A 25,013-nucleotide genomic window follows, 5' to 3' on the forward strand; every position below is an offset into this window, starting at 1 on the left:
TGCTGCAGCGGTTCCGACGAGAGATAGCGGCGGCGCAACGGCGCCGAGTGGACCGAGGTGGTGTAGTATAAGTGTTGCGCACGCCGGCACTTTGAGGCTGCCACCGTCGGGGCAGTAGATAGCGAACCCTCTTCTTTTGCGTCACAGACACCGGCCGACTCCACGTGGTGTGTACTGGAGCTGTCAAGGGCGATGCTAAGGAGGAGGGGGTTCCGGGCGAACGTCAGCACGCGGTCGCGACGGTACAGCCAGACGTACGAACAGATGCATGCACAAACCCGCAGACGCACGGACGTACAAACAGATGCATGCACAAACCCGCAGACGCACGGACGTACAAACAGATGCACAATCCCACGGACGTACAGAAAGACGCACAAACACAGACGTGCGGACAGACGTTCAGAAAGACGCACAAACGCACAGGCGTGCGGACAGACGTTCAGAAAGACGCACAAACGCACAGGCGTGCGGACAGACGTACAGAAAGAGGTACAAACACACAGACGTACAGAAAGACGCACAAACACAGACGTGCGGACAGACAGAAAGACGTACAGGCACACAGACAGAAAGACGTACAGGCACACAGACAGACAGACGTACAGGCACACAGACAGACAGACGTACAGGCGCGCAAATAGATAGATAGATAGATAGATAGATAGATAGATAGATAGATAGATAGATAGATAGATAGATAGATAGATAGATAGATAGATAGATAGATAGATAGATAGATAGATAGATAGTGAAAACCATCGCAAAGATGAACGAGCTATGCAGAAATCCCCGTCAAATTACGTCCAGATCGCCACCAGTGAACGACGCATGCGCTACAGATGTCCTCCCGTCTGTCGCTCACACGAGGCGAGAACTTTCACCGGCATTTTGTGACTGCTGCCGGGCGCGGGTAGATAGCGAAACTGTCGTCACCGGCCGACCTACCGAGACACCACGCGGAGCGTAGTGGAGCTGTCAAGGGCGACGTCAGTGGGGTAGGATGGAGGGGGGGTTCTGGCATAGCGTCAGCACGACGCGGTAGCTACTCGTACAAAAACCGACAGAGCGGAAAAAAGCACCGATACGCTAAAACGCGGAAAAAGGAAGCGATCCGCTCTCTCCCGCGTGTCAAACTTCCCTCGTGTGCAACGAAATCGACGACACCAGAAAAAAATCGGGGTCACAAAAAAACCAAGCGCGCCGCTTCGCCCTTTTCTCTTTGCCGAAACGTCGCCAAGGAAAGGACCTTGAAAGCGAATCTCTTGCGCACGAGGTGGTATTATGGTACGCACGTCAAACGACGCGTTCATCCTACTCGCACGGGCGGTTATTTATTTTTGCCTAGCCGCAAAAAGCGGGAAGTCATCAAGGAGTGCAAAAAATAAAGAAAAGCGAACGCGTTAATGGTTTGTATAAGTATGCAAACTAGTATACAGCCGTATCTCTCTTGGGGAGCACGTGTTATGAAATGCGTAGTAGAGACGTATGCGCAAAGCTTTAGGAAAAGGGACACGAGAAAATATTAAGGAAAAGGTCAGCGTAAACCATGCAGCGAATTCGAATGCCCGAAGAGCTGCCGAGAATCCGAGACAGGGACGTGCCATTTCGACGTTCAATATTCGTCTCCACGAGGAACAAAAACTGAACGCCGTCGCAGCAGCCTTCGTGGTGGCTCCACAGCAGCCGTCAAACTCGCTAATGTCAAGTGTCAAAACGAACGGTTTGACATTTGGCGGCCGCCCGACAATGTATTTTTCTCTTCCCAACGGTTACAGCGTTGACACGGTTATTTCGAAAGAAAAAAAAATGGCAAGCACATAAGGAGAGACGGTCGCGGACGAATACCGACCGTCTGCTTCAACCAAGAAAGGGACGGTTGCAGACGATAACGTTTCGTCTGCTCGAACCAGACAATTGCAGACGAATTGCCTCTCGTCTGCTTAAACGTATTCTTTCACTTCGATTTCGAACGGCTCGCGAAATCCCGATAACAGACGGCGAACGACGTTTCAAACTTGACACTGCAGCACGTGGTCGCATCGAGGCCAGACCAGACTTGCGCAAGAACACTCCTTTTTGCGCAAAAGATTCACTCACCTCTCTTGGACTTCATCCTAACAAGTCGGGGGGCAGTCGATGAGGCAAAAAAAAAAAAAAAATCACACTCCTCCCCACCACGGGCTCGTTCCAGGTACTATTCCCATGTTGCCGTGGCGCGCCGCTCAGCTCCTGCTGTCGCTGCGACTCTTCTGCCAATCCAGGGCGGCACACGCGAGATCTCGCAGAGAGCGCGGGGCGCGTTAACGGTCGTCGAGCGGCGCCTGGCGTCGTCTGCTGCGCTCGCGGCGGCGTTGCGCCAAAAGCGCGGCCCGCGCGGCTTCCCTCGTGCTCGCTCCTTCAGCGCCGAGAGCGCCGTCGCACACGCAGCGCCAGCGGCGAAGCCGGCTTCGCTGCAGCGTCCAAGTAAACCGTTGCCAGAAAAAAAAGGAAACACGCCTCTCCCATCCGCCGCAGCAGCAGACGACAACCAAAGCAGACGACATCAGCGAAGCGTAGCGACGATGGCAGCGCCACCGCAGCAGCAGACGATTCGCAACAGGTGCGCGCGTAGCAGACGACGCGGCCGCCCCAGCCTGCGCCGTTGGCAACGGAATATGCCGACGGAAAAGCCTACTTTCTGGATCCGCTATGCGAGCGCCCCTCGCCTGTGAATCCAGTGTTACGCTTCGAACGAGGTCGGCGTTGCATGCTGCAGAGCTGCGTTCCGGCACTGCGACAGTGTCGCTTCCATCAACGAAACAACGAGAAAGCGGCAACAACAACGGCGTTCTGCGTGTTTTTTTACCAACGTCATCAGAGTCGATCAGTGAGGCAGAGTCGTTCCGCTCACGTGTCACCGACAACCTTGTCTAACTGCGGCAGCGGTCCAAACAAAGGTGCGTGATAGGTAACGCCGTGATAGAAGGGACATTTTACTTTTTTGAGCATACTTTGACAGCTAAAGTACTGCTTTGGAGCGGGTATTGTGTTTTAGGAGCAGATAATGAAATTGCCATACATCAATTTGAGTTCAGAGCATGGTTGAAGCGTCTCGTAGAAGTCAATATTTTTTAAGAACTATATTTAACAGGACACAACGTAAATTTCACGAAGTAAACAATGGCAGGTTGTCAAAAAATGTGCTATGAAACGAGCTTCAATTTAAAATACCAATATTTGCGGCAGAAACCAAATCAAAGCGGAGAAGCTGAGTACCACGTTTTAGAAGTTACCACAATCTCATAACTGTTGCCGAATAAGCAGTAGATAATCGGTGTGAGATAAAAGCAATCCTGCTAGTTTCCACCAGACTAGCCTGCATGTCTAGCTCAAAAAGGGAAGAAAAAGCCAAATGAGATAGATACCTTAATATGTCAGTTCTTTCGCACAGGTGAGTCAAAGTCGATAATGCTACCCACTAGTTGCAGACTGGTATAATAGTACGCAGAGTATTCTCCCTTTCTTTAAGACTTATGAGTCGGTCAAACAGTAGAAATTCGTCATTTTCATTCTCTCAGTGTCATTTCGGAGCAAGTTTGGAGCAGTTACTAACAAAAATTAAGTGTTTCGAGACGCATGGAGCAGCATGTCTCTTTCGGAACAGTTTGTAGCAATCGGAGGCAGCACTTCCATCACTGATAACGTCAGAAGATTCGTATTCTTAGTCGAGTAGAATGTAAATATCGAGCGCTATTTTTTATCCCAGCCTCACGTGCATATCGTTACCGTCGGAACAATTTATTCAGCACCTCACGCTCGTCAATACGGCAAAGCTGCTAACATCAAGGAACGGTCGCATTCGTGTATAGTCGGACATGGTTAAAATTTTCGACTGCAGTACCCGCTATAAGACGCACCACCGTCTTATTGTGCAAGAACACGAAAAATAAACTTAGCTACGAATTCTGTAGGTATACACACGTTTCCCACTCACATACTGTGAAAGGAAGTGAACAACAACAACAACAAGCCCACTCACATACTGTGAAAGGAAGTGAACAACAACAACAACAACAGACCTAAATGAGTAACTCATGCCACGTTAGCTTAACGTAACACGGCCGCCCGCTTTGCACCGTCGAAGACAGACGACAAATCAATGAAGCAGACGACAAACAAAACGCCAACGCTGTATGTGTGTCAGCGGACACGCTTAGCTTGCTCTGGCGTCGCGTTCGCGTCACGTGAAAGTTGTTCGCTTACACTTGTGACGTCACGGTGCGATAATATAGGTCAGATAACCGCTTCGCTGGGAGGGCCGACCTGGCGTTTCCCGGAGGCTGTGTTTGGCCTGTGGTACAAGACAAATAAATAATATCGTCCTTGTTAAATTAAAAACACACACGCACAGAACAACCACGAGTGAAGGACGATGAGTGGAGCGAAGCGTCCGTCCGTCTGTCATAGAGTGAAAGAGAGAGAGATAAAGATGCAAGGAAAGGCAGAGAGGTTAACCAGACGCATATCCGGTTTGCTACCCTGCACTGGGGAAGGGATAAATGGGAGAAAAGAGGTTGCAGAGAGATGAGAAGGTACACACAATCACAAGCACACTCCTCCGTCTGTCATAGAGTTACTGTATATGCTACCTTTAGGTAGCATATATATACAGTAACTCTAATCTGTCACACACATTAGCGCCACCTGCTGAGTGATTCATACAACTAGGTGGTTACAAAGCGGTCACAAAAGACATGCATTGACAGACCCACGGCTTTATGAGCATCGCCTCTGAAAAAAAAAAAAAAGTATACGGTGGTATATTAACGTATTCTAGGTTTGCCTAGGAGATCTTTACGACAGTAATTGGATTAACGCCCACTTGCGATGTCTTAGAACTACACCTTTTTGCACAATTTCCAATACAAAGAATTACAATATTAGGATACCGGAGGGCTTAGGTACTTTCTATCGCATATTACCGGTACCGGTCGCACATGCACACGACCTAAAATTACAAAAAAAATTAACTCGGCCTCTTAAATTAATGCACCGAAGTGTAATGCGCCGCCAATATTACATTTATGTTAATAAAACATAACATTCAAGACAAGTTGATAAATTTTACTAAGCAAGTTTTGTAACGTGGAAACACACAGATAAATACTATCTTCCCTATTACTGAGAATGATTTAACAATATTTTAGTTGTTTAGCTATAACTATGATCTAACCACACTTGGACTTGCTATAATAAATTCTGACCATTGGGTGTCATTTAACGAGGACCTCAATTTACAGATAGCACCTCCTTGCATTTCACCCCCACTCTAAATACGGATCTTCGTGGTCGGGAAGCTATAGCACGGCGATTGCATAGACCAGGACAAAAACAAACAAAAAAGTATGTCTTTTAATATAAGATATATGTGTCACGTGTCTTGCACGATGTTTAGAGAAATAAGCACTTACAGCGCAGCGTATACTGCAGTTAACTCTCTTCCTTGGGACACTGTTTCACAGTGTGCGAAACCGAATAAACGGATACGGCAGTACACAGTTCGCTGCAGCGTATTAGTGGGTGTCCTCGCACCTCCGTAGTAAAGATAATTGTTAGGATTCTGCGTTACAAAAACACGCTACGATTCCGGCCTCGAAATTTCGTCTCAATTTAAATACGGTAGGCACGGCCGCGATTCGATCCCATGGTCATCGGATCAGCAGTAACGTTAGCGCTTACGTTGACTGTAGAGGCTAAACGTGTTAAAAAATGTAAACATAAAAGTTTAAGCTGATATCAGAAAGTCTTCACGAAATATTTCAGGTCCACAAGTGCTTACACTCCGATCTGAAACGGCGCATTTAATTTGGGGAAACGTCAATTTAAGTATCACTCCACGTCGGATACTAAAGCAGTATTTTCGTAGCCATGCGGTTATATGCGAGTAATCGCACGCCATATAACGTGTTCGCTTTTTTCTTGCTTGTTTTTTAGGTATGGTAGATATTTTATTTTTGTTTCGTGTGAAACTCATCTTACATGCTCTTAAGTACCTAGAAATCTGTATGGTTTCACCCTCCTTCATATGTTTTACGATTCTGTTCAGAGACGTCAAACTGTTCGCAAAAAAGCGTGTCCTCTTTGTAAAAATTTGTAAGAATATTTTTTGTCATGCTGCACACTTGCGAAACTGTTGCTAGTGCTTCATTAGTTTGTTTTTCTTTTTTTTTTCGATGAATAATCTGTATACCGATGCATTGCAGTTTTTTTGTCTGCGTGTGTTGTCTTCTGGCTAATTCTATAGGGGCAGGGGCCTCTATCAGGCCGCTATAATAGCGGCTTTTTGATGCTGTCCTAGCTCTTGTTTCAAAAGAATTCTGAAATAAAGAATCTGAATTTGAATTGGGAAAAAGCAGTATCTGTTTCCTGACTTGACCCACTTTTCGCGAGGCACTTCGAGCAGGTACAGAAAGACGACACTCAGAAATATACAACATACATTCAAACAATACATAAACGAGGATATACTAGAGCAATTGAAGAAATATGGGAGAAATACACAAAGTCTTTCCACAGCACATTAAATCAGCACATTCAATATATCATACATTAAATACTTTCAGCAAATGCGCCCTAGAATCGGGTTCAATTTATTACATTGATAATTCGGTTCCTAATAATCTTTGCAGCCTCCCTATAATATTCGTCGTCATCATTACCAAACCTACCACCTAACCGACCCGATCTGCGCATGTAATGGTCCTTATTCTGTGCGATAAAAATTGTAACATTTAGAATATTCAATATTGTTTTTGCGTTTAATGCACACATATGGCAGTAACGCAAGCACCATGATAAATTTCTCCCCACAATCACGTAATTATGCGTTATCTAATCAGTTCAACCATCTAAGCATGCGTTACTGCGCTTGCATAAGATTAAGAAACGTTTCCCGCTAAGGCTCAAGCACATGCTGAAATTTCTAGCAAAGGAAATCGCACTATAAATGAACAATGAAATGGTAACCAGGAAATAACCAGTTGCTGATAAGCTATTAATGTCTCCAGAATAGTAAATTTAAGCTTAACAGATATCATAAAATTAAGTTCGAAGTTTAGTACGTGACAGCTTTGAACCCAAGCACCCACACGCTAACCGCAAAGAAGGCTTTCCCGCAGAAGCAAGGTCCCGTTTTGCTATGCAAAGAAGTCCACCTACAACGTTGGGTCGATTTCATTGGTAGGATTGAATTCGACAGGTTTTACGCTACGTGACATGTCCGTTCATCTCTCGTTTCTTTTAGCTGGCTGCGCAGAAGTTAAGCATTATTTTGTTTAATTTGCGAGGTTTTTTTTTTTCGGTGTAAAAATAAATGCGCATTTACTGAGAGACGGTGGCATTGGGTGTGTTGGTACAACACGACAGAGAGTATTTAGCAGCGCATACGACAGGAGGGGATAGAAGAGACGAGACAGAGCAAAACAGTGCTCTGTCTCGTCTTTTCTATCCCCTACTGTCGTGTGCGCTGCTAATTACTCCTGTCGTACGCGCTGCTAAACACCCTGAATCGTATATACTGCACGTGTTCAAAACACTACCACGAAATTATTCAGGGCTTCGTTTAGTACAAGTGATGCTTTAGTTTTAAAGAAAAGATGAATTTACGGGCTGCAGTAAAACAGATAGTTATAATATTAACATTTACGGGTAGTGACATAAGCGTGAGCAGGATTGCCTTAAAAGGGGAAGGCAAAAGTTGATTGCAGCGCCCCCCTCCCTCCCTATAATGTCAATGTATGGGTCTGGCTTCCGCCTCCCCACCCCCAAGCACACGCCTATGGGTATTGACAACTTGACAAATGGAAACTGTCAACTTTAAAGCAAGCTTCGCCGCATGACAGGTGTGCCACCACTCGTGCACTTCGGCATAGTAAGAAAGCCGACCTGCAGATGAGTAAGTATATAGCTCTTCACAGCCGGCCCCAGCGGTGTCAGGTTCTTTGCTTTTTTTTTTCTTTTTCATACGCACGTGGCGACATTAAAACGAGCAGAAACAATGAAGAAAAAAGGAATAAAATAAAATAAATAGTTATACGGAGCAACCAACTGTTGTGACGCACGTGTGAACCGACACTCTAGTGAGAAAGCATTCTCAAATCTCTCCTGTCATCTTTCGAGGCTGTCAACAGACGTCAGCCTCATTCTCCACAGGCAAGTAAAAGAAAAAAAAAAGAAAATCGGTTCGGCAGTTCTGTCAGTTGAGGTTAGTGACTCCGACAGAAGCCACTTATCCAAATAACAGATTCCTTAGAATACTACTCACACTACATTTTCCAGCTTCATTTTTTTTTGTCGCTTTATATACACACGCCTACACGCTCCGAGCCTTAGCAACAAATACCAAACTGCCAGTCACCTAGATCCGCCACTGCACTTGTTTCCGTGAAGCGCAAAAAAGGCGGTCTCGGATATTTTCCAACTCCGCCATACTGAGAGATTGACATACTGACATGTGTGGAATGACTCGATCTGCTCACGCGGGTTGCCAAGGGTGCTCCCTAATTGGCTCAAAGGAACGTCATTCATCGCAGCATCGGAGCGTTCACAAACAGGCAGCGGCGTTGGCATCGGTACTCAAGCGATTCACACCCGAGGACGTCGTCATTATCGTCTTTCGTCCATATTCAGTGAGAAACGGGGGATACTGTTTGATTCATTTATTTTTAGGGGCTATGTAAGCCTTAATTACCTAAGCCTTATTCAGTCCTCTAGAGTTTGCGCTTTCGCTTTGTTGTTTATTAAAGAATAGCACCAAGAAAGAAGGAAGGGGAGGAGGATTCAGTGCCTTAGCGCAGTCCTTCCTTTCACGAGAGAAAAAAAAAAGAGTCAAATCTAAGGTATTACATGCCAAAACCACGATATGATTAGAGGTCGCCTCGCTCGCACAAATTTCGCAATTTATTTTTAGTAAAACACGGGATTCTTTACTGCATGTCGAGTTTTCCTTTTCTTTAGTGCAGTGCCACATATCGGTTAAAAAAGAAAACAATTATGATACGGGGTCAGTCGGAATGGATCGAGATGCGCGGGTCTGCCTCCCTGCATGAGTGGGCGAGGGAACGCGCCCCTAGCGGCCTGTGTCGGCGAACTTGGGACGGGCAAGCGCCAGCAACGCAGCTCCCTCTGGTGAGTGCCTACACACAAAAGCGACAGCCAGGCGCTTTTCTGAGCCGCTGTGCAACGAAATCGGACGCACCGTTCTGCAGGTCTCACAAAAAGTGATTGAAACGTACGTTTGCCGCTTGGCGCCACCCATCCCGAATTTCGAATACAACGCATTCGCGGCTCTGCTACATCGTTTGAAGCGAGACGTTAGATATTCAACGCATGAGCCGTTTGCAAAATAATAATGCTCATAAGACAGAGCCCCCCCCCCCCCCTCCGACCTTCAACTCATTAGGACGAGTCGTGGCCACCTGGTTGAATCGAACGGTCGAGCATGCGGATACGTTTGAACTCGTAAACATCTTATACACCAGGAACACGCACGCATCGGCAACAATCGTGCAGGGCAGATATATGTAAACAGGACGGGTCACTTCCTCGTGCGATTGTTATTTTGCGCTGTCAATATGTACCAGTTCAGTTATCAGCCCGAATCGCTGCGTTGAATACGTTCGAAACACGCTCAACGTTCCCCGCAGCGTTAGGCCTAGAGTGATGCACAGACGCAAGGCGGCAATGCACGGCGAGCAGACGGCACCGCCATTATAGCAGACGCTCCCGATGCCGCCTGTCAACAGGCGGTTCGACGCGGCCGACGTCTTCTCGCAGCGGGCACAAAACAATGCAAGGCGCTGCCTGCCGGCCTTCCTCGCCCCATTCTTCCGTCGCGCGCACACAGGTTGATCGACGCCGGCAGTGTCTCCAGCTGCGACGAAGAATGCGGAGACACGTACCTCACGGAGGTGAATCTTGCTGACGTTCCCAAAAGCCTCGTGGTTAGTACACGCGGAAGAAAGGCGTATATGGCACGTGGACCGAGGAAAGAACCAGGGAGGCGAATCCACGAAGGTTTTCGTTATACGTAGCACATTCCGGTGACGTCGCCATGCGCGAAAACCCCGCCACAGGGTACCGCACAGAAATACGGCCTTAGAAGGCACGCCGGTCACACGCGCATTTATATGCGCCGTTTCCCAATAAGTGACGCTCTCTGGATCACTATAGTGTAGCCGGAGGCTGGGGTTGAACAACGGCCCCCTGCCCGATATTTTTTTTTTCTTCAGTTTTGCGTATGTATATAATACAAACGTACAGATACAAACACAAACGCACGCGGAAACATGCGAAAAGGGTAGTTCAACAACCTCCCTTTTCCCTAAAAAAATGTTATGCTACAGCCACTTTAGGATGTAATTGCTGGCTGCGCCCCTACCCTGCTTTTTACATACGATGACCAATTCCTTTCTCATAGGCGAGGTTCCTTTCTCATACAGAAGTGGGGGCTGTGGAGGGCCCCTCCACAGCCCCCACTTCTGTATAATACCTCGCCTCACGCTGCGAGCCGATTTTAAGGATTTCAAGGGCCTCGGTGGCAGTGCGATGGAAAAGGCTAGTGGCGAGGAGAGGGGGGTGTGCTGCGGTGAAACTTCAAACCACACGCCCATGCCAATGCCGTATTTACACAATTGTAAGGTAGACCTACGTTCTAGAGAATGCCCAATCAATGCTAAATACCTCTACCCGAATGAATATGGACCTCTTCAAATCGCACGACGACAAAAAAACATACAAAAACACTACCCGAGCGCATTTCATAAAGGAAATTTACGTACAGTCACTCCACTGATTACCCGTGCTCACGTGTCATCGTCAAGCCAGCCCTCTTTATGAACTGTGATCCCCGTACCGAGGGTTTGAAGCACTACCGCTTGCCTCAGCATTGTCATTTGCGCTGCAAAGACGCCAGCTCCTTGCATGACAATTATCGCGTATCACCGCAGAAAAAAAAAAAGGGGGGGGGGGGGGGGTCGTGTAAGGGTGGCTTCGCGGCTGTGCTCTACAGCTATGCAGGAAGCAAGCTTTGCGGCAATACGTGGGGTTCGGAATGTTTTGGGTGAATTGTTGGTTAGAGAGCGGATTATACGCCAGAAAATACGCTACACGTTGATGTAGAGCCGAAACGCAAGTTTAATGTAGTACTTACATCAGCGTCCCCGATTTTTTTTCGTTTGTACCGCGGTAACTGGCTGGGTACTACTTTCGGTTTCTGTTTAAAGTCTCCCCCTTCCGAAATCAAAATTTAAATTTTAGCCCCTTCAGTCGGGAATTATGATGCGCTGTCAGAAACGCGTCTAATTCACGTAGCATCGTTCCGAAGCACTCAGTACTACACTCCAAGAAAGCAAACGAAAAGTGTTTTGTGTTAGTTTCATAAATTAAATTTAATGAGTGTGTAACTAATTATCTAATTCCACCGGTCAGCTTCAGTACTTCCATAAAAAGCAATTTACTATTAGGCGCAAAATGCAACGAGAGTTCTTTTTTGTTGTTGTTTGCATTGGTTCCGAGCGAATAATTGAAATAATTTTCACGTTGGTCCTAGAACGCGTCGCGTCGAACAATCGTCGAACATGGTATAGGGTACCCAGCAAAGTGATCCTCTGCTGCCATATATACGCGGTGTAATGAAGGTAAATGATCGCCAGCTCAAGAGGCCTGAAGAAACTCAAGAAACACAATGTTTCAAGCCATTTGATGAAACACGCGGTGCGTGAAGTGCCATAGAAGTTGGCATGTACATTTGTACACACTGCGACTGAAAGGGCTTTAGATAAAAGTGGGCCAACCTACAACGCTATAAATACGTTAATGAACGGAAAGAAATACACTCAGACGGAGATCCTCCGTCTACTGTACACTCGTCCTCCTCCACTCATCCTCCGTCCGCTGTATTCATCGAGTCTTACATTCAAAACGTGCACCAAATTAACACGCACAGTCATCGTTGTCACATAACGCCCTATAATAACGACGTTTCGCAGTGCAGCTCGCAAGTTCTGCGACTCGCGATTGGGGGAGTAAAATGGAACGCAATCTGGGACTCATCTTCCCAGTTGGCACGAGAGTCGTTTCGACCACTGTCACCAGGTGAAGCTGGCCTCACGCTGTTCACACATGTGTGCTCCCTTCCAAGAAAAGACAAAAGAAATGGTAGAGAAGAAGAAGAAGCAAGGAGCTTAAACAGTTTAGTCCAGGGAGGTAGCAAACCGCGGGCTCGTCCCACTTTTTCTCTACGTCAGAGGCCGACAACCAGCGGTTCGCGGGCAATATCACTCGTTCCCTCACCCTACGCCCCCCCTCCCCCCTTTTTTTTTTTTGTCGCCTGCTATATGAAAGCTGACGTGACAGTTTTGACTTAAAATGGGCACTAGCTTGCAAGCTATGTTCTATTTCAACTTCCTGGCGAGCTGGCTGAAAATGAAGATGATATTTAATGCAGTTTCGCAAATTCTTGTCGCTCCCCCTCCCCCTCTACGATTGACCGTCTGGCCACCGCTGTGTCAACCTCAAGCAACTTGCCCTTCACCCTGAAATATTGCTGATCCCAGCACTACATAATTTGTATCTTTTTATGTTTCGCTATATAAAATAAAATTTACAACGATCTGTCCGTAGCATGAAGTCACAAGGCCGTCCACACGGATTTCTCAGACACGAAGCTTACTTGAGAAAACTATACGTCCTAGTTTGGGAGATCGAACATAGGACGAACGCATTTATAAGGTCGTCGCTCTACCGACTGAGCTAACCACGAAGCTGTATCAATGGGCAAGGCGAGGGCAAAACCATCCACAACTCGATGCGTGCGGACACATTGTTGCAAAATGATTTGCAAGGCCTGCAAGGCGCTTCCGCGCCTCGCATTTCTGCATTGCTGTGAAGCCCACTTCAAAACAATCCCCGTCGTAACATAATTGGTTTATTTTAACTAAAAACGCTCACATTCATCTCACATTCATTCATTCACAAAGATGTGTCACCAGACTACGTCGCAGACAGGGAGAAATCGTGATTCGTTGTTCAAGGTAAGACTGCTGGCGTGATTCTAAGCTAACCTTTAGGCGTGAATGATTAGAGCACAGCAGAAGATGGCATACGGCATTAAATGCTGAGCCGAGACAGCTCTAGACATGACTTTGGGCGCACGTTAAAGAACTCCAGGTGGTCGAAATTTCCGGAGCCCTCCAATACGGCGTCTCTCATAATCATATGGTGGTTTTGGGACGTTAAACCCCACAAATCAATCAATCAGCTCCACACATGCCGCTTCATGAAAAGGATAATGATGGGAACTCGATTAGCTCGGCCTGACACAGGCCAGATAGACTTACACGAAGCTGCATTCCCATTCTGGACAGCATCATCGGCAGTAAACGCTGACAGCTTACAAGACAGCGTGGAGCCTCGGTTCCCCTAGAAATGGGAACGCGTCATCGATGACGTGTGAGTGACGTAACGCCACCTTTCTTCCAAAAGAGAAAGCTAAGAAAGAACAAACCGAACCTATCATTTCTATAACTTATTTCGTGTTTATGAATGATCGAACGTAGCGCCTGATCGAACGTATGCACTGAGCGCCTGAAAAAAAAAAAAATGCCTGCCCGTGTCCAGACGACCATCGCGGCGTCGGATCCTAGCATTTCGATGAGCCGCCATCTTGTTTGGACAGCAAAGTAGCCTGGGTAGCTCTCGTCTTCTATGCGGTCTTCTCGAAGTTGCCTATTTTGCCGTCTCGAGCACACCAAGAGAGATCAGACAGTGTAGCACAGTCTTGGAGACAGACAGCGTGGAATCAGTGCCCCAATGGCACACAAAAGAACTGCACAGTCACAACGTGTCGTTCAATCGGGCGTCCATAGGAAATGCCGCAACCGTCTTCGAATGGATTAGAGCTGACGTACATTGTGGCCAAAATGACACGTATTTTTTTGCCTGGACGATTATCTGGCTGACTTACCTGATAAGCCTCATAGCGCGAGCAAAATAAATAATGGCTGGATTTTGAAAAAGAAAGAAGAAAATGTTATTTCCCCTAGAGATGTTATTCACCCTAGTGTGGAAATAAGATTTGTTTGCAGATGATTGTGTTTTCTTCGAAGAAATACGTTCCACTAATGATTTCAACGATCTGAGCACTAGTCTTTGCAATATATATGAATGGTGCAATATATATGAATGTGTCTCAATGCGAACAAATGTATGTGCCTTGCAGTGACTCGCCAAAAGAATCAACAATCGTATACATACATATTAGGGTCTTCACCACTGCAACAAGTAAACTCCTACAAATACCTTGGTGTGACACTCACTTCCAACTTATCTTGGAATCTCCATATTGATAATGTTTGTTCATCTGCCTTTCGTAAACTATGTCTTCTTAAACATAAACTTCAAAGTGCTCCCACGAATGTTAAACTACTTTGTTACACAGCCCTTGTGCGGCCAAAACTAGAGTACGCGAGCATAGTATGGGATCCTTATACAAAACGTAATATACACACTCTTGAGCGTATTCAAAGAAAAGCTGTTAGATTTATATTCAACAAGTACTCCAAGTTAGACTCACGCTCAGATTTAATGCTAGCCAACAACATTCCCCTACTGCAGATGCGAAGACAAAAGCTAGACTAGAATTCCTTGAACAACTTTTGAACAAAAAAAAAATAGCTCTAGACCCATCCCCGTGTTTGACACCCCTTAGTAGCCGGCCCATCCGACACCACCACCCAAAGGCCTTGATCCCATATTTTGCTCGCACAGACCTACTGAAGTATTCGTACTTTCCAAGAACCATATATGAATGGAACTGGCTTACTAGTACATGTGATGAATGAACAAACCTACCAAACAACCTTCTTCGTCCCTTTATTGTTTCGTTTCGCAATTATTTTATTTGTATGTGCATTACCACCTTGCTTGGACCACGAGTCTGCAGTATTGAATAAATTAATAAAAATAAATAAATTTACAAGGTTTTACGAGCCGAAACCGTGACATGATTATAAGAAGGAGAGCTTCGAAAATTTCGACCACCTTAATCTACGCACACGGCCCATCGTTTCGCCTCCATCGAAATATGGTCGCCACGGCCGAGATTCGATCCCGCGACCTTCCGCTCAGCAGTCGAGCCCCATAGCCATAGACCACCGTGGCGGGTGATAAGAAAAAAATGTGTGTGTGTTTTCATTTTTCTTCTGTGCAGGTTAAAAATAAGTTTATGCAGTAAACATTAGTCCAGAACCCTCAAGCACGGCTTCTCTAAAGTCCTCAAAGTCGTCATTTTATAAAGCTTTAAAAGTTATTTTATAAAGCTACAAAGTATGTTCAATATCACCACCAAAATCCTCGGAGCGTAAGAAGGTGAGCTTAAAGTCCACGGCATATGACAAATGACCCGGGCTCGCAAGCCCTTGTGGCCTCTGCTTCGTGTTCGCACATCGTCGAAACTTGCGATTAAATGAGCCCTATATAGCTCCGAGAGAAAGGCTCGGAGAAAGGTCATTTTTCAAGGCGTTCGTGAGCCCATTTTAATAACGCGGCACTTCGTGTCCCCCTTCAGCGTCTGCATCGTTGAACGTGACGCTGCCTTCAACTTTTTTTTCACCTTCAAAGACGAATCTTCCCGATAACACTGGAATCTCCCGAACGATCGTTACATTTTGAGTTAATAGCTTTAGACAAGGGCGGCGCCAGGATGTTTTTACTGGGGGGGGGGGGGGGCAACCACGAAAAGCGAGTTCCTCCGGGGGGACAAGCTAGCTCTGCTCCTACTAGGTTTTCAATATATGCTTCCGGGCACTTGGGTGGGCATAGGGGGGGGGGGGGGGGGCAGGTGAGAATTTTGGGGAGGCTCCAGCCCACCTTTGCCCCCCCCCCCCTGGCTTTAGAACGCCTCATCAAACGCGGCAAGCGATCGTCGTCAACACACTAGTGACGGGAGAAAACGTCAAGTGATCGCGTCACGATACGGCCTCGTCACGTGATACTGATTAATCACGACGGACGATTTGGTGACGTCATTGTGACGGTATAGTGACGTCACTAAGACAGGCCCGTAACCAAACAGGTGCAGCCCCCTTCCCCCCCTCGAAATTTGGATGTAGGGGGGGCGTCTTTAATAACAATATTTATAGGGTTTAACGTCTGCAAACCATAATATCATGAGAGACGACGTGGAATATATCCATCAATGCAGAAACCTTCCTGAAAGACGGAAAGGGAAGAATCTGTGCATTGTGAAAAAAACTATGTCAGAACAGTGCAGAGCTGAGATGAAAAACAATGACAGTGGACTGTGAAAAACATCAAGATCATGAAAGTTAACATTATATAGACTTTATGTTCTGTGAACAGTAGTGTGTTGAAAGAAGTTTGCAGGTATACAAAAAATGATCGATTCTCTCTAATTAACTCATGCGTAATCCGAAAAGTTACACAACTGAGAAGCAAAGGGCAGGATAGCATACGGTGCACTAGTTTGTAAAGAAACAATAGGTCAGCGCGATTTCGTCGGCAATGAAAAGATGGCAATGACAATAATCTGGCAGTGCTAGAACGAGATCCAGAGTTATTTCTAGCGAAACGATAATTGTAAATTCTCGTGATTTTTTTTTTTTTTGTACTCGCTCAATGATGTCACCGCCAGATTTAGCAATGCCATTCCAGATAGCAGATGCATATTCAAGTTGAGGAATACGTATGGCGGTGTACACTTGGAAGGCTGTAGGAAAACCGAATTCTCGAGAGATTCTGTAAGGACCACTGAGAGAACGAAGTCCTCGCGTGGCAGTATACTTTAGTGTGAGCAGAAAAAATTTAGCATGCTATCAAAACGAACACCAAGATCACTGAATTCATGTGCCTTACAGAACGACACGGTACTGACAGAGTATGGAAATGACGCGATGGGTGTTTTGCGAGACATACTCATGAATTTGGTCTTTAAGGCATTCAGACAAAGGTTATTATTATCGTTAACGTTATTATCGTTAACGTTATTGTTATCGTTAACACCGTTAACGTAAATTCAAAATAAGAGTGGGCCTATACCGACCCTTGAGGGAATCCACTAGTCACTTTTTACAAGAAGTTTGGCCATTTGCGGCAACATAGCATGAACCATTGAGCAGATCATGCTGTGCAGGAGATTCACAACAGACGAGTCAACTGCAAGTTTAAACAAGAACAGTGAGTGGCCGACTATGTCAAAAGCCTTGCTCAGGTCCCAGTAGACTACCACAAAGCTGTCCTCTGAGAAATGGAGGATATTTGGGTCATGAAACTAGCAAGATATGTGGTAGTTGAGCGGCCAGGGGGGGAGGCCCGTGTTGATTAGGAATCAATGAATTCACGCTCACGTACAACATGTTGGGAGGAGCCAGCTCAATGATTTTCGATGTGGCACACAATAGAGAAATCAGACGATAATTAGAAACATCAGTTTTGCAGCCTGATATAAATACGAGAAAAACACGCTTAGTTTTTTACATGGTAGGAAATGTGCAAGCCTTCAGACAGTTGTTAGATATTGTAGTCAGAACTGGGGCAAATATACTAGTACGGCGGAAGGGGTGCCATCTGGGCCACACGATAAGGACAGTTTTAGGCGCTTAATGCAAGAGCCGATGAGCTTTTCATCCAGCGATTGACCCCTAGATGTGCTAACTGTCTGGGGCTGTTGTACTACTACTACTACTAATTATTATTATTATTATTATTATTATTATTATTATTATTATTATTATTATTATTATTATTATTATTATTATTATTGGTGTCTTACGTCCCAAAACCACGACGTGATTGCAGACGCGCCGCAGGGAGGAGAGGGCCCAGGAAGCTTGCAGCACCTGTGGTTCTTTACCGAGCGCTTGAATCTAAGCCGCTCACATTTTGTCTACATTGACATGCAGCCAGGATTCGATCCCGCAATCTTTGGATCGGCAGCAAAGCAGCTTAATCAACAGAACATCGCGACGAATCCCATTGCCGTTTATTAACACTACCGTGGTCTCTTAAAGAATACGAGCTGAAGCGGTAAGAAAAGTGTGGCCCACCTATACCAGTCTACGTCGTAGATAATCCTAATCAGCTGCAGAAAATCTTGTCGACCCGATATTTCGTGAAATTTTAAATGAATCGAACTGGCTAGGGATACTAAAAGTGAAAAATCGAAGTACAAAGGATGATCGTGAAAAATCTACTCCGCGCAGGTAAATAAAATAGATTTTTTCTCCGTAAATCTCTTATAGAACAGCAGAAATCTAGCTTGATCGAATGAGTAGGCCTTGAAATATGGGCTCCAATAAGTAAATAAAAATCGAGTAACAGCCCCCCCCCCCTTTTTTTTGAAAAAAAAAATGGCGCGAAATCACGGGGTGACAATCTGGCTGAAAATTTAGGCGGGAAAAACGGGCGACAAGACGCGGTGGCACATCGCCATGTTAGAGCGGTTTTCTACCGGCTTCTTTTTCGGCTAGGATTTCTCCTTGAAACCGCGACAGAAGAGAACGTCGACGACAAGACACGACCGCGAGAAGCTACACGACTGCGCGTCACACACTACGTCAACAACGTAACGTGAAAACACGAAACGAGCGTAATCTTTAAGACCCGCACTACCGAAACTACGGCTCCAACAACATTCATTTTTTTTTTAAGCCTTTCAAGCGGTAACGTAATGAATCGCGGAGGCGAAAGCAATCCTGCCCGGTGCTCAACGTACACAACCACAAGGAAACACGACTTTCAAAGCCGAGAATCGCAGTGGGCGACCCAAGTACAGAGAGCAAAACCTCACCCGTCTCACCCGTCGTAAGATGGCGGCTTGGTGACCCCGAGCAGACGGACGGAAGATACTCGGCTTTTCGCTTCGACCGCAGCAACGGAAGAAACCACAGTTGAATCCCCCGCCGCGCAGCACCACGACGACGTCCACTTCTTTCCGCCAAGCGCATCGCGAAACACCAGCTGGGAAAGTCCAAGTGACACTCGCGAAGATGAAAGGACGTCTATAGAGCGTGCAATCGCACCGGACTCAACGAAAAGGCGGGAAGCGAGACTTTTCGATGCCGCCACAACTGCTGCCACCGACGTTATCTCGGTCACATGTGCAACGCCACAATCAACTGACGGGTCGCGTTTGAAGCACGGTGATCCCCGATTTAAAACAAGTCATTAGGGCCCGATAAGGAAAGAAGAAAAAAAAAACTGAGCGAAATAACACACGGCCACCTCGTCTGTTGACTCCCGCTGACTGACTTACCGAACCCGTAAAGTGATTACGTAACGGACAAAGTCCCTAGATTCAATCCGATCGTCGCTTTTTTGTTTAGTGAAGAAAGCACTAATCTAGGGAAATTCAGTATCTACTATTCGGGAACGGTTACCCCTACTCAACGGTTCGCTCGATTCCCCATCGGTCAGCCGCTGCCCATATCTCGAATTCTCGCCGCACCTAGGTATAGACGATAGCGGTGATCTTCGATGGTAAGTGTTTGCCTGACTTGCTTCTCTGGGTGTCCAGTGTGATGGTTATGCAATATAAAAATGACCACATATATACGCATGAATGACGTGGCAGTTACGCTTGAACGGGAAACGTGACTCACGATGACTTTGTGGGCTAGGAAGCAAGATTTTTGACTGCTTCGTTTTATTAAATTATCAGCGTGATGAGCGTACGGCCCGAAACAACACACTTAGGGAAAGGGATGCACGCGAAAGTCGGTGAGAGTACATTTGCGGCTGCTTTCGCATAATCGCCAAAGGTTTCGTGCAAGATTGGTGGTTCGCTCGACAGGTTTTACGGGCGCGTCCGGTGTGGTTTAAAGTGTACTATCTGCAGCTATCGCACACAGTTATGAGCGACACCGCGTGGTGCGAGTGACCAAGCGCACTGTATAAGGGTTTACGGTGGCTCCGATCGTGACATCTGTTCGAGTTATCGGGGAAAGGTTTTGGCTGCTCCTGAGAGTGCACATCGCCTCCCCTTGCTTGCCCGGTCGTGATATCAGTTTCGAAAATGATAACTGCCGCCATGGCTTGACGCTCAATCTTTAAAAAAAATATTTTCTCACTAAAGCTTAATATATGGCAAAAGGTTCCTTCAAGTAAGGCGGGCATAAGCGTGCCTATGAAGAGGAAGGGGGACTTTAGTCTCATGCATTTAATAGGAGGAGGGGGGGGGGGGGGAGGACGTTAGGGTGAACGTTAGCCTCCACCAACGCCTCCTCTAGGAAGATGCCTGCCGCATGAGAAGAAAAACAGCTGCCGCACCCTTTCCATCCTTCGTTCTGAAAATGTTCCTGGTCGCTAGCGTCTCTTGTGGCGGACGGTGCAACAACGCAACACTTTGCATAGCCTCCGAAACAGTGGTGCACAATTGCAGGCCTGGAACAATTCTCGACTGACGCGCCCCTATGGGCCGCAAATGAACAACGCTTAGCTGGTACCGTCCGTCGCCGTAATGATGGTGTCGGTCGCGAGCGCCATCGTGCGGAGCTTGTTTAAAACTGAAGGCAGGCCAACTCCGCTGGGAGCGCGAGCCATTCCTCAGGCATCTTTCTAGAGGAGGCGTTGCCTCCACAAACCCCTATTCCCACGAGGGGAAGTCGAAGGCAGGCCATTGGAATGTGACGCGCACTCACAGGGACAACCGAACCCCTCTCCTGATAACTTTTGAATATATCACGGTCAGCTTCACTGCCACGTATGTTGCGCGCATTTTATTTTTTTTTTCTGCAACATTCTGCACGCGTGTTCTTTCTACCGCCCGCCGACCGCATATGTGTACGACGGACGTAGAGAGAGCACATCGAGGCACCCTAGTTTCATCAGATTGTGGTCGTCTCTCGCACGTGCCGACGTATTTTTCTGACGGGTGTAGATACGTACATACGTCGTGCTGTAAAGGTGTACTACTTTGGAAAGCGCAAGGCCAGCGAAGAATTGGACACTTCGCTGAAAGCTGCGACGCACGGGCGAGCCGCGATTACTCTCCGCTACGGTTTCAGCGATGTGGTTGGATACCTTCGCCAGACTGTGTTGTCCATGACGGGGAAGAGTACATCCATTACGGGGGAGAAACAGTATGTCCTTTCGACGTAGTGCCAAGCATTGTACGTGCATACGGCGTAAACTTACAGATAAGTGTGTTCAAATAGCGCTTGCGAAGCTCGACGCAGTGTGCAGGTTACTCGTAATGCGACCGCTTTGAAGTAAAATTTGTAGTTTCTCAAGCAGCATTGAGATAGCATTCGGTCCAGTGACGGCTGCTTTGAGCGAGAACATCACATTTACGTAGTTGGTAGTCGCAGCTCTTGCACTATATTGTCACGGCTAAAGGCCGGGCAAGAAGACAGAGGACGATGAAGTGATGAGCGTGGACAGCACCCACAGTTCCTCCGAGGAAGAAGAAGTCGAAGCGGCTGCTCTTTTGTTCTGTTAATACAGACCTCGTTTTTTCTGGTCGCACCGTCGTCCTTTATTCTGTTATTTTCACCTAGCGACAATATATTGAAGAAGATGTTTCGCTACGGGCTTTCCTTTATAGTAATAGGGAGTTTTAGAATAGCGCACCGCTAGCCCTTGCGGTGCGGTCGCTGCCACCGCGCATGCGTCGCAACGCGAGTCGGCGTTTGCGGGCCGCACGCAGAAAATCCGAAATTGCGTGCGGTAATGGCGGCCTACAAGTGGCCCGCAAGCGCTGGTTTCGAGGCTGCGGTGTCGCTGCGATCGTGCGTTGTTGTTAGCAGCAGGGCAAACGCTATTCTAAAGCTAATATGGCGCCCGCTACGCCCGCAGCTCTAGCAAACGGTATTCTAAAACTCCCCAGTAATGTGTTCAACGGCTAGTGTGAACGCATGCACAAAATGCTCGTATCGCAGTCTTCAAAGCTGACGGTGAATCGTCAAACGAATGTCTAGGACAATTAACCTTCACACGAAAGGCCAGTGTAAAGCGGAGATTAGTTGCGTTAGTGGAAACGCAAGTGTCGCAATGGTCGTGCTTTAGCGAAGTCGACTCGCCGTCGTCTGCACACCGTTCGCAAGCTTGCGGTCGGCCTTTGTCTAAGCCTGATACTTAAAAATAATGCCTTTGAACAACCTGGCGGTAACTGACTTTGTGGTGGCTCGGTGGCTGACATGCAGTGTGTAGTCAGTAATGCAACATCTTGTCTTGTCGCCTAAAAGACGCTAGATCACGATTTTTTTAGCAGCCATCGTCTTCTAACTGGTATGGAACTGTGCGTGCCCGTGAGTTAGATAATACCGTATTTATTCAAATGTGATGGGACTTTTTTTTCTTCAAATTTTTGCCACTAATGCCGACCCGACAGATGTAATGAAATGTTCCCCCTCGCGTTACAATCATGGTCGTGTTACAATCGAATAAATACGGTGTGTGTAATGTATACGGCGTGACGCGTACGCAACCTAAGTTTTCATGTGCTTTCTTGAACTTTTCAAAGCAAGTTTTAATAAAAAAGACTTGTGATATTTTTCCAGAACACCGAACCCTGTGCACTGGTGAAAATCGACGCCGGGGGACTGAACTACGCATGCTCTGGATTGTTTTTTTCTCTTCTTAAAAACTTTTCGTCGTTGTGGCATTCGTGAATACAACAATAACGTCGGCCATCAAGCTTCTTGTTCCTCGTCTGACCATAGCACATGGCGGCATGGTTCACGTTGGGATTTGTTTTTACGCCCCAATGTTTCCGGCCGCGCTCGGCAGGGTAGCGCTCCATGTCCGCAGAAACTCCAGTTCTGGTTCCCCATAAACGTATGACTTGGTACGTTGCAGATACGAGTCTTTAGACATAAAATACCACAATGGAGTCAGAAGAACATCTGCAGCAGTTTCTAGCGAGCGAGGCGACAAAAGATATTCGCTCCAAAAGATCCTTTCTGAATGGGCATTATCTTATCAGAACATTCCGTTGTTCTCGTAAAACAGTGCGATAGCATTCTGTAGCCATATCACTCTGTCATTGTTCGTAAAGCACTCTTACACTATGTGTATATTGTAGACTGACCGGCAGAATTCGCCTCTTTGATGTTACTGTTAGTGGCAGCGCCAGGATCTGTATACTGGCGGAAAGGGGGGGGGGGGGGGGGCAACAACGACGGGAGTTTCTTCAGGGGGCAGGGAGGTGGGCAACTTATGATTTGTCTATGTTTGCTCTAGGGGGAAGAGGGGGGGGGGGGCAGGCAAAATTTTTGGAGTATTCAGTGCCCACCCTCACCCTTAATGCACCTCGCTAGCGCCATCCATGGCTACTGCGCCGTCAGAGTTCAAAGAAACGGAAGCACGTGCATATATTTTCAATATCGTACTCTTTATTGGCTAATTATGCCTACGAACTGCTCAGACATGCAAAAGAAAATGAAATAAAGAAATAATTTCCATATTCACAAAGTGAACGATGTTAGAGGAGCTTGCTCGGACGTTCACGGGTCGTTTCTCGGCGAGGCCATTTCTGTTGGAATTGGCTTGTTTACGATGCGGTGCATCGTAAACAAGTATGTCGTAAACACGTATGTGTGCGTCGAAGGCAGCGTTGTTGGGCGCGTTTTGCGGCCGCCACTGCACAGTGTTCGCCACGTCGATGGAACCACCGGGGAAGAGTACACGTAACACTGGTGTACACGCCCACCGCCGACGCCGGACAAGGCGCGAGCAATAGAAGCTTGCCAACCGAGCTATTGAGAGAGAGAGAAAACAACGCTTGCGTGTAAAGACAGTGAAACACACTGGAGTAAACTTCCACAGAGATCGTTTTATTGAGGTCTGCCACTCTCTACATGAACTGATGTTACGAGATTACTACAGGGACGACAAGTTATGGCACTGCTGTCATCTGGCTTTGCTTCTAATTCCCGTGACCACGAATTTCCTCGGGGAGAGAGGGCACTAGCCTGAAGGCCTTGAAAAACACGTATTTTAGTTACCTGTTCTCAGTAAATCCCCCACTGAACCCACTACAGATTCTAGGTTGCTTCTGGGTCGTTTTTAGGATTTAACTAGGTGAAGCTGGGTTGTTTGTATGTTGATGCTCCGCCCACAGAGGTTCCAGTTAAACCACAGACAGTCGACACGCATGTCCAAACTCGAGAGACCGACACTCGCGCTGAAATCAAGCATTTGAACCTCTCGAATTTCTGCCCCCCCCCCCCTCGCCTCTCAAAGGGTTCGCACCCCTCATAATTTCTACCAACGCAGGGGGAGGCGAAGGAGGGGCACTTTCTTGATCACCCCGGTGTCACGCCGCCCACCGGATTGAACTGCTTCGTAGCTAAAGAAAAGCCATAGAGAAAGATAGCGAAAATGCTGCTGCATCTTTCTGCAACGAAACAAGGTTGAAGGTTCGACCCTTCTTGCACTGACGAGGTCAGATCTGCGATATCCATGTCACATTCAACTACAGTTTACTGGGGTTAGTGTATATGCTCCCGCAGGGAGACCTCTAACTCCGATTCAAACATGTAGATTCAAATCTGCGCGCCGTTTGTGGCGTTACGCTGCGCAAATGAAAATAAAGCTTCCCAGTGTATTATTGTAACGATATTACTTTGGTAAAAAAAATATGAACGCAAACATGATAATGCCGAACTAAACACTGAAAGTCACGAGTAGAGTACAGGTATACAAATATCGAAACTGAAAACGCGTGTTTTAAAGCAAGTGTAATAATGCTATCTCTCTAGCTTTCTCCTTGTACTAACCCACTTAAAGCACAAAATTTAAAACAAGGCATTTAATTCTTATAATAAATTTAAAGAGACATTATGACAGAAATTGTTTTTTTTTTCTCAGTTGTCACAGTTCGCCGCTAGGTGGAAGCACCGTTCCAGTCTTTCCTTTGCCTCTCTTTTTTACCTTCGTTTGTTTTGTTTTCGCACGTGCCTCTGCGCCGTTTTGCTGTGTGCGATACTTGATTTCGGAGGGGGGCGTTATTGCAC

The 25,013-nt window shown here is 46.7% G+C and overlaps 1 protein-coding gene across 3 annotated transcripts in view; it reads right to left on the reverse strand.

The window, feature by feature from the left end:
• LOC119163529 (uncharacterized) overlaps positions 1 to 19,173 on the reverse strand; it is a 169,079-nt gene extending 149,906 nt beyond the window's left edge. The window contains exon 1 of one of the 3 annotated variants that reach the window (XM_075873203.1): positions 18,848 to 19,173. In XM_075873203.1, coding sequence (XP_075729318.1) covers positions 18,848 to 19,004 — 157 coding nt within the window. In that variant the 5' untranslated portion in view covers positions 19,005 to 19,173. Of the gene's footprint in view, positions 1 to 2,100; positions 2,482 to 18,847 lie in introns of those variants that run through there. The other 2 variants (XM_075873204.1, XM_037415539.2) reach the window with 2 other exon arrangements.
• Positions 19,174 to 25,013: the final 5,840 nt, after the last annotated feature.

This window comes from Rhipicephalus microplus, chromosome 9 (assembly GCF_043290135.1).
Source record: "Rhipicephalus microplus isolate Deutch F79 chromosome 9, USDA_Rmic, whole genome shotgun sequence".
Classification (NCBI taxonomy): Eukaryota; Metazoa; Arthropoda; class Arachnida; order Ixodida; family Ixodidae; genus Rhipicephalus; species Rhipicephalus microplus.